This window comes from Seriola aureovittata, chromosome 4 (genome assembly GCF_021018895.1).
Source record: "Seriola aureovittata isolate HTS-2021-v1 ecotype China chromosome 4, ASM2101889v1, whole genome shotgun sequence".
NCBI lineage: Eukaryota > Metazoa > Chordata > Actinopteri > Carangiformes > Carangidae > Seriola > Seriola aureovittata.
The window spans coordinates 19,006,138-19,021,700 of NC_079367.1; the positions used below are offsets into that span (position 1 = coordinate 19,006,138).

Here is a 15,563-nt window from a genome sequence, read left to right on the forward strand (position 1 = left end):
CAGTCGATCCCCCATACAGACAGAACCGCTCCACCACAGATGCTCAACTGTGGTTCACCTGGCCCTCACTCACTTTAAGAGCAAGGACACTTAAGTTACACTGCTGTTCTTGGACTTCAGTTCCGCCTTTAACACTATCATACCACAAACCATGACAGACAAACTGACACTAATTTGACTGAGCTCATCTTTGTGAAACTGCATACTGGACTTTTTAACAAATAGGCCCCAGTCTGTTAGAATCCATAACATCTCATCCTCCCCCATTATCCTCAATACCGGTTTACCCCAGGGGGGCATCCTGAGCCACCTGCTGTACACACTGCTGACCAATGGCTGCATAGCAAGGCATCTGAGCAGTGGTGAGACTTACAGCGATAAGTGCGAGTACAGACAGGAAGTGGAAAAACTGGAGGCCTGATGCAAAGGCCTGATGTACAACTTCTCCATCAATGTAGATTGTGGATATAGGAAAACCAACACCACTCTTCCCCCTCCCTTCCACATCGGGGTGGTCTCCTGTTGTGAAGAAGGTCCACCAACACCTCTACTTCTTGATGAGGCGTGAGCATGCTGGCCTTGGCACTTCAGTCCTCATTTCCTTCCACAGATGTGTGGTGGAGAACATCCTCACTTCCTGCATCACCATTTAGTATGGTATCTGCACTGCTGCAGACAGACAGGCACTTCAGGGAGTGGTAGAGACTGCACAGAAGATCATTGGCAGCAGCCTACCCGCCATCACTGATACTTACAACAGCAGGTATGGGAAAAGGCCTCCTGCATCATGAGGGACTCTGCCCACCCTGCCAGCAGAGTGCTGAGACACTGACAGATTCTGCCTCTCACTATACAATTACTGCTATTATTATTATTACTCCATATCAGGGAATTGCTGCAATTTGAGACTGATAAATTCTGCACTTTAAGACAGAAAATTCTGCAGTTGTACTGAACAACTGCTGCTTCTCACTGAACAGTTTGCTGCTATGATTGCTATTGTTTCATATCAGGGCATTGCTGCAACTTGGGCCCATTGGGCCATCCTGTTTATCTTCTAAATATTCACAGCCTTATTCCTCACACTCTCTCTGCTCACTCTATACTCATTTATATATTTATTTACTTCTTTTTATGTTTAATGGTGTTTTATTGTGTGTTTTCTGTGCTATTTTCTGAACCGTGCCGTTCCCTTTCATGTACAACATGTTCTGGAAAGACAATAAAAGCATTTTTATCCTTATATTTAGCTTAAGTAATATTTTGAAGTCAGTACTTATTATGGAGTATTTTTAGACCATGGTATGTCAAATTTTCCTTAAGGATCTGAGTACTTCTTATAATGAAAGTGAGAGAATATATCATGATTTATAAGGTGAATGAATTATTAATGCTATTTCAGAATATATTTTCATTACTACGAAATAATTAGCTGAAAATATTTCTGCACCAAAACAAGAGTGTTCATGTGCCCAGCATGTGATGGATCCATTCATTTCTTTTGGATCCAAAGATTGGACACACACACACACACACACACACACACACACAAAAAAAAACTTTTAAAACAACATCCTCAAGTTCTAAAACTCCACACTGGGGAACATGCACAGACAGACACAGTCTGTGCTGTCAGTGTAACTGTTGTAACCAACTCATTGCGCTCCCAGCTCAACATAACATCAGGAACTGACCTGTTGTCTGGGCCTTAAAGGTTACAGCCAAATGAGACAGATCTACCATGACTGCTTTGGCCAGTATCACCCGAAGGCTCCTGGCTCTGCTGTATTGTGGACATTGTGGTGAATATTGTCCATCAGCAGATTCAAAGCCTAAATTTATAAAAAGTCTACAGCTTTTCACTTTAAGTCAGTTCTATTGTTGTGATGTTAAAATGTTATTGTAACCAGCAACACTTAATAAAACAATATCATTGTATTAGTCTCTAACTGAAAATACAATGGAATAATAAGATCAAAAATTAGCAAAATAATGCCTCTCATAATACGTTATCTCGCATTTTATTGTAACCTGAACGCTGCTTGTTTCATATGAGGCTGAAAGTTTGCTAATAAACATGTCTTAATCTGAACGCATCATGATAATATTACAGTCAGTGAGACACAATCAGCAGGTAACAGAGTCTTTTCAATCAGTTCAGCTTTGTTCTTATTTATGAATTTTGTGGTGGTAAACAATTGCACAGTTTTCTCATTTCTTGGACGTTCACACTTGCAGCAAATATCTGATTTGATTGTGCTCAAGAACATTCTCTTGTTTTAAACTAGCTGGAATATTAAATGAGCGGGATGTGCTATATCCTATCATCTCTCTCTGTCTCTCTCTCTCAATCCCCTATTTTCTCCTTCTGCTTTTGTCTCAAAAAGTAAAAGAAATGTACATCCAATTAGTGCCATGAAGCACAAAGCGGAGACAGGGGAATAGAAAGAGGGATGAAAGGCGTGAGAGAGTCATTCATAGGGTTTGTGCATGATGCTCATGGGAGGTTCCAGAGCAGGTTCCGCCCCAACACGTCGTCATGCATCACCACTTTTTAAATTAACATCTTCCTTTCGCACACTCTTTTGTTCTTTCGTCATCACGTCAATGATACATCCAAGGATAAGATATGTTTAATTTTATCAACTGTGAAATGAAAAATTTGCTTAGCTTTTCCACATTCATGCAGTCACCAACCACATAAAGAACCACGCAGATAGAGCTGAGGACGATCATTTCCAGAGCTTAGAAAATTCATTCCTCTGATTGAAATGAATTATTGTCACTTTGTGTGGAAGATTAGCCTCATTTATGTGAAATTATTTGTAGACTTTGTTTTTTATTAAGTATTTGACTTTGAGAAAGATATAGTGAGCCTTCCTTTTGAGCAGGGCCGTTCACTAAACTTTGTTTGTTTGAATTAGGAGTGCCTCATAGGATTTTTGCCTCAGCTTATAATACTTTTATCTGTGTCTTTATTTTGAAATATATGAGCTCTATCAATATCTCAGCCGGCTGCTTTAAAGGGAACAGATGAGGACTTCAAAATGAGCTGGAGTCAGAGTAAGCAGTGCAGGAAAATAATAAGAAACTAGCAGAGGAAAGTATAAAAACATACTGAGAATGAAGCTGAGATGTGTGAGGAGGGGGAGAAATACGAAAGAACTCTCAGAGTAGTCGAGGGGTTGTGAAAACAAAAGGATATTAAAGGCAAAGGCACTGCTTCATATGCTCTGAGCCACCTCCCCCTACTCCTCTCAGTACTGTACCACTCTTCTGCATACCTTGTTTTCATACCCTCAGTGCTACCTGTGATGCATACAAATGATCTCTGACCTTACTGAATCATATGAAGATGAAAAACCTTCACATGAAAAGCATCGTGTTTTAACATATGTTGGTTTTCCTCCCCTTCTGGCTTTGGCTTACATTTTCTTACATTATGCATGCTGTTGTCAATGAAGGTGCATGTATAGAACTAGAGGTCTCAAGCTGAGCCACTGTTGCTACACTTTGACGCAGGCTTACCTGCACCTTATTGTGTCAGCGAGAGGTTGTGAATGGGAGGTTAAAGTCTGTGGATTAGAGAGAAATCATAAAACATTAGGAAAAGCTGCTGGTCAAGGCCTTTGATAATTACAGTTTTTATACTATTTTTACTTCTTGTTTTTTCCTGCCATTTGCCCTCTTCTCCAATTTTCTCCTGCTTGCCTACTATTAGCTTTCCAGACTCTCTGCTTCCACAAACACTTCATGTCTAAATGTCTGCACGCACACACAGATAAAATATAGTGAATCATTTCTGAAACCTTCCAAAAAACACAAGAAAAATGTGACATTTTTACAGCTGTTTTCAAGTCAGCTCAAACACTGATAAGAGCACAATGAAAATATACTGTTGTATACAGCTCTTGCTGATTAGTCACATTACTGTCATCCTAGGGGCACAGCAGCCAATAATGGTCACACTCTATGTAGGTCAGTCTCTTAAGTAGTTAATTATTGTGCTTAATTTGCTTTGTTGTAAGAAAGAATCCCATCTAAGTAGTTTGTGTTTTACCTTATGAGTCCAGGTGGTTGACATGCATGGGTAACATGCAAACTCTTTCACAGCTAATGTGCATTTCCTAAGGCAAACAACAGTTTATTGATCAACACGGTTTATGAGAATGTTTGACCAGAAGCTGAGTCCTCTTTCAAAGTGAGAATAAGCAGATGATTGAATTACTTCCACTCTGTTCGGCTGCAGAGATGGAGCCTAGCTCAACTGAAAACCTTTGGCACCATTAACAGCTGACATGGCTGACACTGAATACAACTTCACATTCATTATGATTCATATGCCTTTACATTATTTTTCGTTTACATTTTGCCCAGGAGCACTCGAAACAGAAATGCATGGCAACCTTGTTGGAGGCAATTTTCCGGTATGAATCTTTAATGACAACATTCTTCAGGAGGAAGGGACATGTTGCAGCTGATGAAGTGGGCTCGCTAAAGGACAGTTCAAAAGCCTGCAAACGAGGTCCGCAAAGTGCCAATGATGTGCTGAAGATCCCAATTGCTGATATATAAAAGACAACATTATAAAACAAACTTAAATACATATATATTCTAAAATTAGTCTATAATACTGATTTTACGGTTACTGCTGTTTGCACACACACACACACACACGTACATGTAAATGTGCATAAAAGGACGTATATACTGATATTATCAGGGAATGATAGTAAGTAAAGGTTTGTATGCCGCTGAAAGATTTTCACAATCCATGTAACCATTCAGAATGGTCCGGAAATGCACAATACCATCTATGAAAATTTGATTCCAATCCTGAATTTATGCATGTATTTTACAGAAAGTGAGAGAGAGGCCCCTTTAGCCCACTGATTGGATGGGCAGGCAGAGAGATGACCCCCCCCCCCAAGTGGCTCTGGATTGTACATTCATATGCTGCCCACTGTAGTAAAATATGCACACTGTCACTCATTTAAATCGCACTGAATGTGCATGAGGCAGAAAACTGCTCTGCATAAGTATCCCCTCAACCTCTTCTTCAATAATCACTTGTACTCTCCCTCTAATGCTTGACTCTCCTCTCCTTTTTCTCTTTCTTTTTTTAGATTTTCAGCACAGATAGTGATCTCTCTCTACATTGTTAGTAGCAACACTAATTGTGTAATACATAATGGACGTAGCAGCTGGGTGCAAAGGAAAACACACCTTAAGTTAAAGAAATATGCAGGATGAACACATTCTTATAAGGGGAAACATTTGAATACTTTTGGCAGTTGACATCACAAACTATTACTTTCATACATGTACCCTTGCCCTTATGGGCAAGGCTACTTCTCACACACAAAATGCACAACAACACACACTAGGATGAGTCAGACACATGGGTCAGGTGACCCCTCCCCTCACAGTTGAGTCACTGGTGACGTAGAACTACTTCATGTCAGACATGTGACCAGGCTGTGGCCTCTCCTTTTCCACGTCTAAGTGAGTTTCCGTCTCGATGTATCTATTTAATCATGACAAGCTGCCATATGGTAAAAGTCTTGGCAGGAATACAGATGCTCTGCTGGAACACCATCTCTCTCTTTCCTCCCCTTCCTTTGGTCCTGTCTCTGTCACTCTTTCTTACCCCAATTTACAACTATCTGTCAGTTCACAGGCGAATTTATCTCTGTGTACTCTACAGACAGGAGACGCATGTGCTCTCACGATGCTATCTAAAGAGGAAGTACAAGAGTAGTCAAACTATTATAACAGTCTTAATCTAAGTCTCTATTTGGGTCACCTGTCAGTTCTGTGGTGATCAGAAAGAAGTAAATGTGGAATGATTAGGAAATTTGTCTTTCATCTTTGGTGGCAGAGATTCTCTTTCAACCTCCTCCTGAGAGCCACCTTCTTATCATCTTGCGTGTGTGTCACTCTTCACTCTCCCCGGCTTGCTTTCTGTAGGCCTCATTGAGCAGCTGTATCTCCTCACGATATCCCGAGCTCTCCTGCGTTTGCCGTCGGCTGTTCTGGCGGTGAGCCTCCACAGTGTCAGGTATAGTGATATTGATGGTCTCCGTCTCGGGGTTGCCGCTGCTGGGGATGAGCAGGGAGTAGGAAGCCGTCTCACCCAGGTCGCAGGAGACGAAGCGGTTCTCCCTTCGCGAGTAGCGCAGCGATGGTGAGCGAGCGTGGGTGGAGGACTGACTGATGTTGGAGATGATGGAGACGCTGTCCAGGGCCTCCTCGTTGTCACAGATCTCCAGAACCTCGAGGTGGATCTTGACGTTGGTGTCCCCCACCACTGCTCCTATCCCCATCCCCATTCCTATCTCCATCTCTACGCTGCTGACGTTCACGTCTCTGGCCTGGCCTCCTGATGCTGGGTCGTCTGCATTGGGCTCGTGGCCAACTGATTTGGACCGATACACTTCCACCTTTAAAGCGGGGAGAGATTTATAATACAAGTCATTCATAACAGTGAGAGTGAACAGATAATTTTTTAAGCTAAAAATATTTGCTTAGGATTAGAGTGTACAATACACTGTCAATGTCTTATTTTGTCGCGTACCAAATCATTCCACTGACTTGTTATAAGGCTTTTCATTTCTCTCAACTCTACCATCATTCTAATTATGACTTTCATTGATTTTTGCCGCTGTTAAAGGACGAGTTTGAAAGTTTGTTGCCGAAACTGCAAGAATTAAACTCAATTTTATTCAAAAAATGAAGGAGAGCTGTGTGGGCCTTTACCTTTTTGGCGTTGTTTGGGGAAATTCTGAGTCCATCACTGCTGACCTCATAGGTAGAGAGAGAGAGGGTCTTCCCTGTGGGTGCTTGCAGAGATACGGTGCCCTGAAAGGCGCACAAGGGGACTGACAGACCACCTGATGATCGCTGAACAGGAAAACCAAAGAAAAGATTCAGGTGTTATTACTTGTGAAGATCATTATATACTAGATTCGTGATTCATTCTGTTCATCATGCTACTGACAAGACGTACAAAGCGCTTTACATCAACTACAAGGTCTTTTTTCATCTCGTTCCCTTTGTTCAAACTAATTGAGCTTAGATTGCGTCAATGATGTCAAGGGCAGGGAGATGAATGTGTTGACCAACCACTTCTCTCCCAAGAGTTAATGAGGCTTACACGTAAGAGTCCTGTCAACAGCACTCTGCAGGTAAAATTAGATGTTAGTGTTCCGTGCATAAAGACGCGACCACAGAGCTTTTAGGTTCACAGCAAAAGGATGGGAGGCGTTCTCTAAAAGCCGTTTAACTGTTATCAGAATTTTTTTTAATTCACTAATTTACTCTAAATAATATAATTTCAGTGTAAAATGCATCAATCAAATTTCCTCTGGGTTTCTTATCAGTTTGCCATTGTTTTTCAATTACATGGCTCATTTATACCACTCACATATTTAATCAGATTTCATGTTTTCCAGTCATATTTTCATATTGTTTTCATAGGGATTAATTCACCACACCATACATCAAAGTGAGCCTCTGTCAACATGACATGTTTGAGAAAATGCATTCTGCCGGCAGGGGAAAGGAGAAGCATCCTGCGGTGCGACGGTGGGGAGACTGTGGCAGGTCTCATTAAGTCCTCTAAATTATTTAGATTAGTTCGATGTAATGATCTAATTGTGACTATGACGCACAGTAGAAACAAAGAGGATGTCAATCTCCTGTCCGCCCTGACTCTGTCTGTTTTCCTGTCATTGTCTGTACATCATTGTGAACTGAGAGAGATGAGAGGGAGAGAGCGAGAGACCGTGATGTTGAGCTGAAAACACATTGTCAAGTAAATCAAATAATGCTCAGAGCCCATCAATGTGGGAAGCACGCTGATGGACGTTTGTGTGTGTGTGTGTGTTCTGCTATATTCACACAACATGCTTGTTTTTATTACATGTAATATTATGTTGTTGTAATTCCATAAATTATTTTGATATTAGCCTACATGACATGAATGCAAACACATTGCAGTGTTGCTTTTGCTGCAAAGCCCCAGACAGAACTATCTCAACAACTTCTGAATGGACGACAATGACATTTAGTGCAGATATTCATTGTCCCCAAAGGATGAATCCTACTGATTCTACTGCCTACTCATTTGGTGATCCCCATTACTTTTCCTCTAGCACCACCATGAGGTTGACTTTTTTTTTCTGTAAAATGTCTTGAAAACTTTAAATAGATTGCCATAAAATTTGAAAAATGAATATCCATATGGCCCAGAGGGTTTAACCTAAGAACATTTGTCACACCCTGACTGTTTATCTAGCGCCACCAGCAGTTTGAAAGGTTCCCACTTATCCAGTGGAATACCTCCACTTTCAATGAGCAATAGTATTATATAGTAAAATATCTGATAATTGTGTGTCTACATCCTGCAGTATATTGATTACAGTTGTGTTATTTCCCTGTCTGTTCAAAATCAATACTTTTTCCCCTTCTCCCCCCCTTCATTGTAGCCTTATTGGTAGGAACAACATTAGTTTACAGTTTTGAATGTGTTCTCAGAAAGGTAAACGGCCCTCAGTTCCCTGCATCTGAATGCACACTAGACCTCCATTTACCCTCGAGGAGAGGACTTGTGAACGCGCCCCCGAACTCTGTGCTTGCTAACAGAGAGTCTAAAGTCACAGAGAGGGTAAAGATGTCTTTAAGCTCTAATTCCACCTCTCCCTGTGGATGCTGAAGGCCAGAAGGCCTGACAGTAAGGAGGGGAGACGATGGGTAATGACTTCCAGCCTGTTAACGAGGAACAAAACACAGCCAAGAAACAATATAAATCAAAAACTATTAAGGCTTGGCTTTCATCTGTTGTTTGCCTTTGTGTGTGTATACAGTACAGTAATATTTGATTATGTGTGTTTGTGAGCTCATTTTGATCTTTATGTCTTTTGTGACTGTTGTTTGGGGAGGGAGGGCTGCTAGATCTGTGCTGCTTAATTTAGTTAGTTGTTGTCTTTACTTTGTGTACACGTGTGTGTGCATGTGTTTTCATGTTTGTTTATATATGCAGTGTGTGTGTGCATATGCATACTGTAACTGTACATGTATGTACTGACACAAATCATTGAATAAGGCCTAAGAGAACATAATATACACAATTTGCTACTAAGAAACACACACACACACACACACACACACACACACACAAGCCAGCAGTGAGAGTCACAGACTTATACATGATGCAAAGTGAGTGGCAAAGCCAAGCTGTAGATGCATGCTCCATGGATTTTCCACCCTCTGGTGATTTCCAAACCAAAACATTTCAGACTTATAAGTAGAGTGGAGGCAGAGAGGAGGAGAGACAGAGAGAGTGTGTGCATGTGTGCGTGCCCATGTTTCCACATCTATTCATGTCCCAGTTAGTTGTGTGAGTTTGCAACAATCTCATCGTGTTACTGTTCTAAAAGTCACAAAGGTAATGCTGTTCAGAATGAGGCTGATCTCTCATCTGTGTCTGGTACCTGCAATGCCAGGAGACATCGATCATTAAGCTTTTAATGTTCTGCCCTTGTTTAACAATTAAAATTGGTCCAACATAACACAGAGAGTATTAAGCTTCTGGTATTACAACAGCACCTGATTGTCAACGACAAAGACAGATATGGATTAAAAATGGATTAGTGGCTACTGGTTCGTGTGCCTGTAGTAAACTGTCCTCACCTGCAGCGTTTAGATGTAGTGCTCTCTGACTTTGCATCTAGAGGATACAGCAACTACTGAGTGGCTGAGCAAATAATAAATTTATGAACCACACTTAGATCTTGGCAGACAGACAAATCTGCACTATACTGTATATATACATAGATATATAGACCCTATACTAAAATAAGAATCAAAATGGATGCTGTTGAATTTTTCCATTCAGTTTTCATTCCAAATTTATACTAAATCGAAGTTATGCATTCACAATCACACAAAAGGGACCTGACCTTCAAGTGATGAATCTCATTAATTCCGATCTTGAACCTGTAAACACTGCCTTTAAAACCACATAAACACAAGACTAAATCAATGAATAGAGGTAAGACTTGAGAGCTGGCCTGGTTTTAGAGTATCTGTGGAAATGCAATGAATGAATATTTGGTTTTGAAAGACAGGCTGACATTTGTTACTAAAATGGTATGCTGCTGATAGTATCTTGATCAATTGCTCTATTAGTCAGAATCAATTGTGGCTTAGCACAGATAAAGATATGCAGGGAGAGGAGAGGAGAGGAGAGAGGTTAAGGGAGAGAGGGGATTTTAACCATTTTATCTAAATCACATGCGCAGCTCCAAGTCTGTCAGCTTGATTATAAAGAGGCATATTCACAGCACAGATGCGGAAAAAAACCCCACAGAGACGCAGACCAACACACAGAAAGTCAGACAAGCATTCAGACTGACTAAAAATACACACACACTATGTAAAAGACTGCATCCTAGTCCACTATGTGTCTCAGTATCTGTTTGCACTGCACTAAGAAACATTTAATTTCCTTCTGAACAAAATGTAAACACATAAAGGGAGACTGAAAATCCAACCCTTTAATGGTCCTGAGACACTAATCACTCCTAAACAATCACCTCTAGAGCACATCACCATATGTTGCATGTTAACGCAGCTGTTGTTTTTCACTAGTTTAAGATAGTGAGAAAATCAATTAATGCCAGCCATAAACCACACAATGACAGTGGTTTACCTGTCTGGGTGTTCTCTCTGATTTACTCCTGCACCACTCCCAGTCCGTCAGCTCAATTTTCCGACACTCCTCGTGCGAGAGCCTCCTCTCCGGCCCCTCGAACACCGACGACGTGTCTGTGAGGTTGTGATCCTGCTCACGGTGATGAGAAGGCAGCAAAGTGACACAGCGGAAGTCATCATCATCTCCGTGGTTCTCGTGGGGAAGCGGAGGACAGTCAGCCAGAGCCTCTCCTCCTCCGGCCTCTGCTTCCAGCAGAAGGTCTGCGTGAGAGGAGCTGTCCACTGGGCATGTGGTGCTGAAATCAAAATCGGGCCCCAGGCCGGAGAGCCCGCCACTTTCTAATGCATCAAGGCGGGTATTGGGGAAGTCACAGTTAAAGAGGCTGTGATAGGCACGCTTCTCAAGGGGTGGACTGTTTTGGGACATGGTGGCATGTGACAACTTGTACACGCCATAGCCTTGCTGGAAGGACAGGTTGAACTCAAATCTTCTTTTCATCACTGTAAAAATAAAAAAATAAAAGACACTGAGAATAATTTCTTTGCTCTCTAACATATTGGGAAACCTATTCACTAAGTAGAAACACTCTTGATAGTGCATTGTTGCTAAATTTGTATTATGTCACGGTCTACCTGAAGGTTCCTGTGCTGGATCCCGTTTGCAGTTAATGAAGCAGCCACATGGCATGTGGATCCAGCGCTCAGACAGCATGAATAACGGAGTGACCGCAGGGGCAAGCAGAGTGAGAAAGAAGCTCAGAGTCTCCAGGGACGAGCTGCGCGCATTCAGTGCATGGCGCACTAAAACCAAAGTCTGTGAATGAAAGGGAAAGGGAAATTAATTCAGCGAAGAGTGATTCAATGTGTGAGGAAACAGGGGGAGGGGGACACATGAATGAAAAGATATTACATGGATCCTTCACCCATACTGGGCTTTTTGGATTTTGATTTTCCTTTGTTTTGTATTCACATATGCCAGTGCCATTTGAGACGAAATGCAACATGATTAGAGATGCATTATTGTACTGTGTATGGGTTTAATAAATTGAAAATAAATGGATAAATTTTTATTGCTTGTCACAAAATGAAAATGCTCATTTATAAATAGTGCAGGTGCAGCATAGTGCTGATACTGACCTCTACAGCTTTCTAGAAAATGATTACACCTGTAACTGCAAACACAGACATAGATAGCTGAAGAGAAATCATCTTGGGCAAGGCATGTTTATTTAGATTGTTTGTTTCTTCAAAAAATATTCACATCCACAGAAAAAAATCTCAGTACAATTTTGACATTTTCTGCATTTATCATCTCCAGTGCTTTTACAAATTTTCAGGGTTGCAAGTTTGGAATGCCAATTATGTTTGTCTGTCATTGTGCTCTGGCTGCACAGCAGACAATGAAGAATTTCATCACCTAAAATTACCTTTTTTTGAGCAAGAACAAATGTAGTAACAGCAGCACTCAGTGTGTAGCAATCATGCAAAGTATTTCACAATGCAACCTAATGAAAGCTGCCCTTTAGGTGTTGACTAAAACCTGCCAGCTACTGTTTTCTAGGCCTTTAGAGAATGTTCTTTAAATGTGATGCTGGCTGTTATAAAAGAAAATAGCTTGTTTTTTTCAAAAATTTGTGTTTAAAAAATTTACTGAGGCCGGAAATCATGATGAGATATAATTTTCAAAGTTTCAAAACTTGTCAGTTCCCCAAAGTTGCCTAAGGGACATTTAGGGTTTCTTCACCTCCAAAAAAGGAACAATGGTTTGATTTCTCTCTTTGTCACAGGGAAAGATTATAAGAAAATAACATGCCTTAAAGCCCACTTTCTGCTACTTTTGTCCATGTTATAAACTCTAACAGCTCATAGCCTATACACAAACAACAGGAATGGTGCTTCGATTTAGGGATGCATGAGTTTGCTAAAAAAGAAAACTCAAACATTAGTTTCTTTTGGGTTAAATGTATACAGTTGTTTGACCCAAACAGCTTCTGATGATCTTCCACATAAAGTACTTAAATCACCAAAATAAGAGAAACAACCTGAGTTAGGGGGGGACAGGGGGGTCAAAGTGATGTTATTTCATGATTCTATAACTTTTATTTTAAAAGAGGTGAGAGGTTTAGTATCATGAATTTTCATGATGACTAGTTTTATGAATTTTCTTGACAGCTGTCATCGCCCAAAAGGGCATTTCATTCAGAGTAAATGACATTTAACAATCTGGAAACAAGATGATTTGCATTTGAAATAAGTGCCAACATTAGTCAGCTGGGGTATGTCAAAAAAAAAAACATTTCTAGCCTGTTAGGTACCTAAATGGTTTGAAATGTCAGGGCGTTTTCTAAAAGTTCTGATGCTTTTACTCTAACAGTTGCGTTTGTCACGCTGCTTACCATCATTGGCATCCATAAAACCACTCGGACAAGAGCCAGGATCATAGAGAAGCGCTTTTGTGCAAACACCACTGGTGTGTCTCCGACAGTAGGTGTCCTCTGTCCGCTGACGGATACTGGGGACAGGCCGCTGTCCTCTTTGTCCCTGAGCTCTGTCCCGCATGAACTTGGGCTCAGCTCGTTGTAGGCACCAAAACTTTTGGTCAGGCTGTCCCGGGAAAAGGACTGAATATCACAAAGGGGAGCTGACCCACTCAGCCCCCTCGCCATCTCCAAATACCTGGGGTACAATAAAGTCCTCTGGGGCTCTCTGGAGCACAGCAGCTGGTAGGTGAGGGGGATGAAGAAAAACAACAAGCCGCAGAAACACAGGGAATATAAAGAGAAAAGCAACAGGATGTAAAAACTGTCGCTCTCAGGGAAACACCCGAGAGAGGCCGGCGTAAAGCTGCCCCATCCGCACAACGGTAACACACTGACGGCCAGGCTGACCGCCCACACACCGGCAATAGCCCACATCACTCTTAAGGGCCGGCGGACTGACTGAAGCACTCCAAACCTCTTGGTGACATAAAAAGTATAGGCTGCTATAAGGCAAGCCTTCATATTGCTAGAAACACCCTGGAACACGTACAGAAGTCCAGATAAAGTGCACAGGCTGCCCGACCCTCCACCCCTATCTGTCTCCCACTGAAGGAGCATGAACAAGGAGAGGGGGACCACACTGAGCAGGTCGTCCACCGACATGGAAGCCACGATGAGACACAGGGAGGTTTTTCTCCTCATCCGTAGGAGAGAGAGCAGCGAATACACACCTCCGACAAAGGTAGCAACGGCGATGGTTACGCACAAGCCGAAAAGCAGCAGGCGAATCTGCCTCTCCACCTCCGAGGGGTCTGCCTTCTCGTAGGTGGCAGTGGAAAGGTAGCTCTGGTTTGGCGCCGGGGAGGTAAGGTGCGTCGTGGACATTTTCCGTGAATTAACTTCTCTGTCTCTTTTGGCACTTTTAATTGATCAAATCTGACTCATTTAGCCTGTAAAGTTCACCGCGCCGCAAAAGATGTAAGGATGGCACAGCATGCGCCGCATCTCTAAAAACAAATCAGACAAGAGGAGGTGATGAGAGAGACACAGCACAACATTCTCCTCCGATCCAACTGGGAACGCACGCGTAACCAAAGCCTCCCGGTTCCTTGGATGTGGAGCCTCCGGGTATACCGTGCTGGCAGGCACTTGTGTTCACCGTTCAAACCGCGCAACTAGAGCACCTCTGGTCTCCAGCTGCCGATGTACGCGCTGTCGTCATCACCGTTTCCTCTCACGGCAGTCATTTGGGGTTGGGCCAAATGCATACTGCTGCTACAGTGTCTGTGTGGAACTGATCCGAGTCTGCGTTTTCATCTGTAGATTGGCTCGAAGCTTTCCTCTGGGCTCCAAATACTAACATCCCCTCTTCCTTCTCCTCTCTTCTTCCCTCAACCCCTCTCTCTGAATGATGGGCATTTAACCACAACTAAATATTGAATAAATAATGAAGCTTTTATGTTTTTTTTTTTAATTGTTTTTGTTTTACTGCCATTGCAGATGTATGTTTGTGTGTAAGGGGCCCATCACTTTGTGGTTAATTCCATTTGGAAACCAAAATGCTCATCTAAACAGACAGCTTGTGTGTGTGCGAGCCAGTTCCAGCAGATTACCTTTCATTGTTCCATTTTCAAAACCTTCTCCACTCACTGCAGTCAGGAAACTAAATGCCAGGGCTAAAATAATAGGGGAAACATAAATTAGATAAGATTTGAGTGGTATCTCGTGACCATGTGGGCTGGATGCTCCCTGAGCCAGATTGAGTAAGGCCAGTTTACTGTAAGTGCATGTATGTTTGTATTTAGTCCTTCATGTCATAACACTGAGTGGAGCAGGCCTCATGAGGCGAGAGGACAAAGGACACATTCAAGGCAGTGAAGTAAAAGAAAAGTTATCCTTGCTTGACTCATCGAAATGGACACTGTGTTACAGGGAATCATGTAAATCTTGTTTGTCACCAGAGACGTGTGTTTTAAAAGATGATTTAATGAATGATTACAGTGTAATTACAACAGATAGCTTTATTAGATATAGGTTATAGAGCAACAGCACAGGGAGATGAAACCAATTGGAGAAAAACCCCAATTACAAAAGTATGTGACCCTGAGGCTGGACTGAGGCAGATCGGCTTCTGTGTGAAAGCACAGTGTGTGTGTGTGTGTGTGTGTGTGTGTGTGTGTGTGTGTGTGTCCATGTCTTTATATGCGTGTAAATCCTATACCCTGGTGTGGAACTGGCCTTGGCTTTTCCTTCCCTGTGGTGTTCAAGGATTTTCAGGCTGAAGGACTCCTCCGTTTGTTTAGATGGTAAATGGGTGTTCATTTATCCTCATGCTGTACCACAGATAGAAATAATACTCCCTGTGCA

General features: G+C 42.0%; 1 protein-coding gene across 1 annotated transcript; it reads right to left on the minus strand.

The window, feature by feature from the left end:
* Positions 1-3,943: 3,943 nt before the first annotated feature.
* On the minus strand, positions 3,944-15,216 carry LOC130167285 (probable G-protein coupled receptor 149). The gene is made up of 5 exons (XM_056373292.1): positions 13,113-15,216; positions 11,350-11,530; positions 10,715-11,217; positions 6,760-6,903; positions 3,944-6,443 (listed from the first exon to the last, which is right to left on the minus strand). Exons 1-5 carry the CDS (start codon positions 14,079-14,081, stop codon positions 5,937-5,939), a joined length of 2,304 nt encoding a protein of 767 aa, XP_056229267.1. The 5' UTR covers positions 14,082-15,216; the 3' UTR covers positions 3,944-5,936.
* Between the last annotated feature and the right edge of the window lie 347 nt (positions 15,217-15,563).

Coding starts and splice junctions, on each gene's coding strand:
- LOC130167285 (XM_056373292.1), bottom strand. CDS start 14,081: ATGTCCACGACGCACCTTACCTCCCCGGCGCCAAACCAGAGCTACCTT. Junction 11,531..13,112: donor TTTTATGGATGCCAATGATG/GTAAGCAGCGTG, acceptor TTTCATTCACAG/ACTTTGGTTTTAGTGCGCCA. Junction 6,444..6,759: donor CCCCAAACAACGCCAAAAAG/GTAAAGGCCCAC, acceptor CCCGCTTTAAAG/GTGGAAGTGTATCGGTCCAA.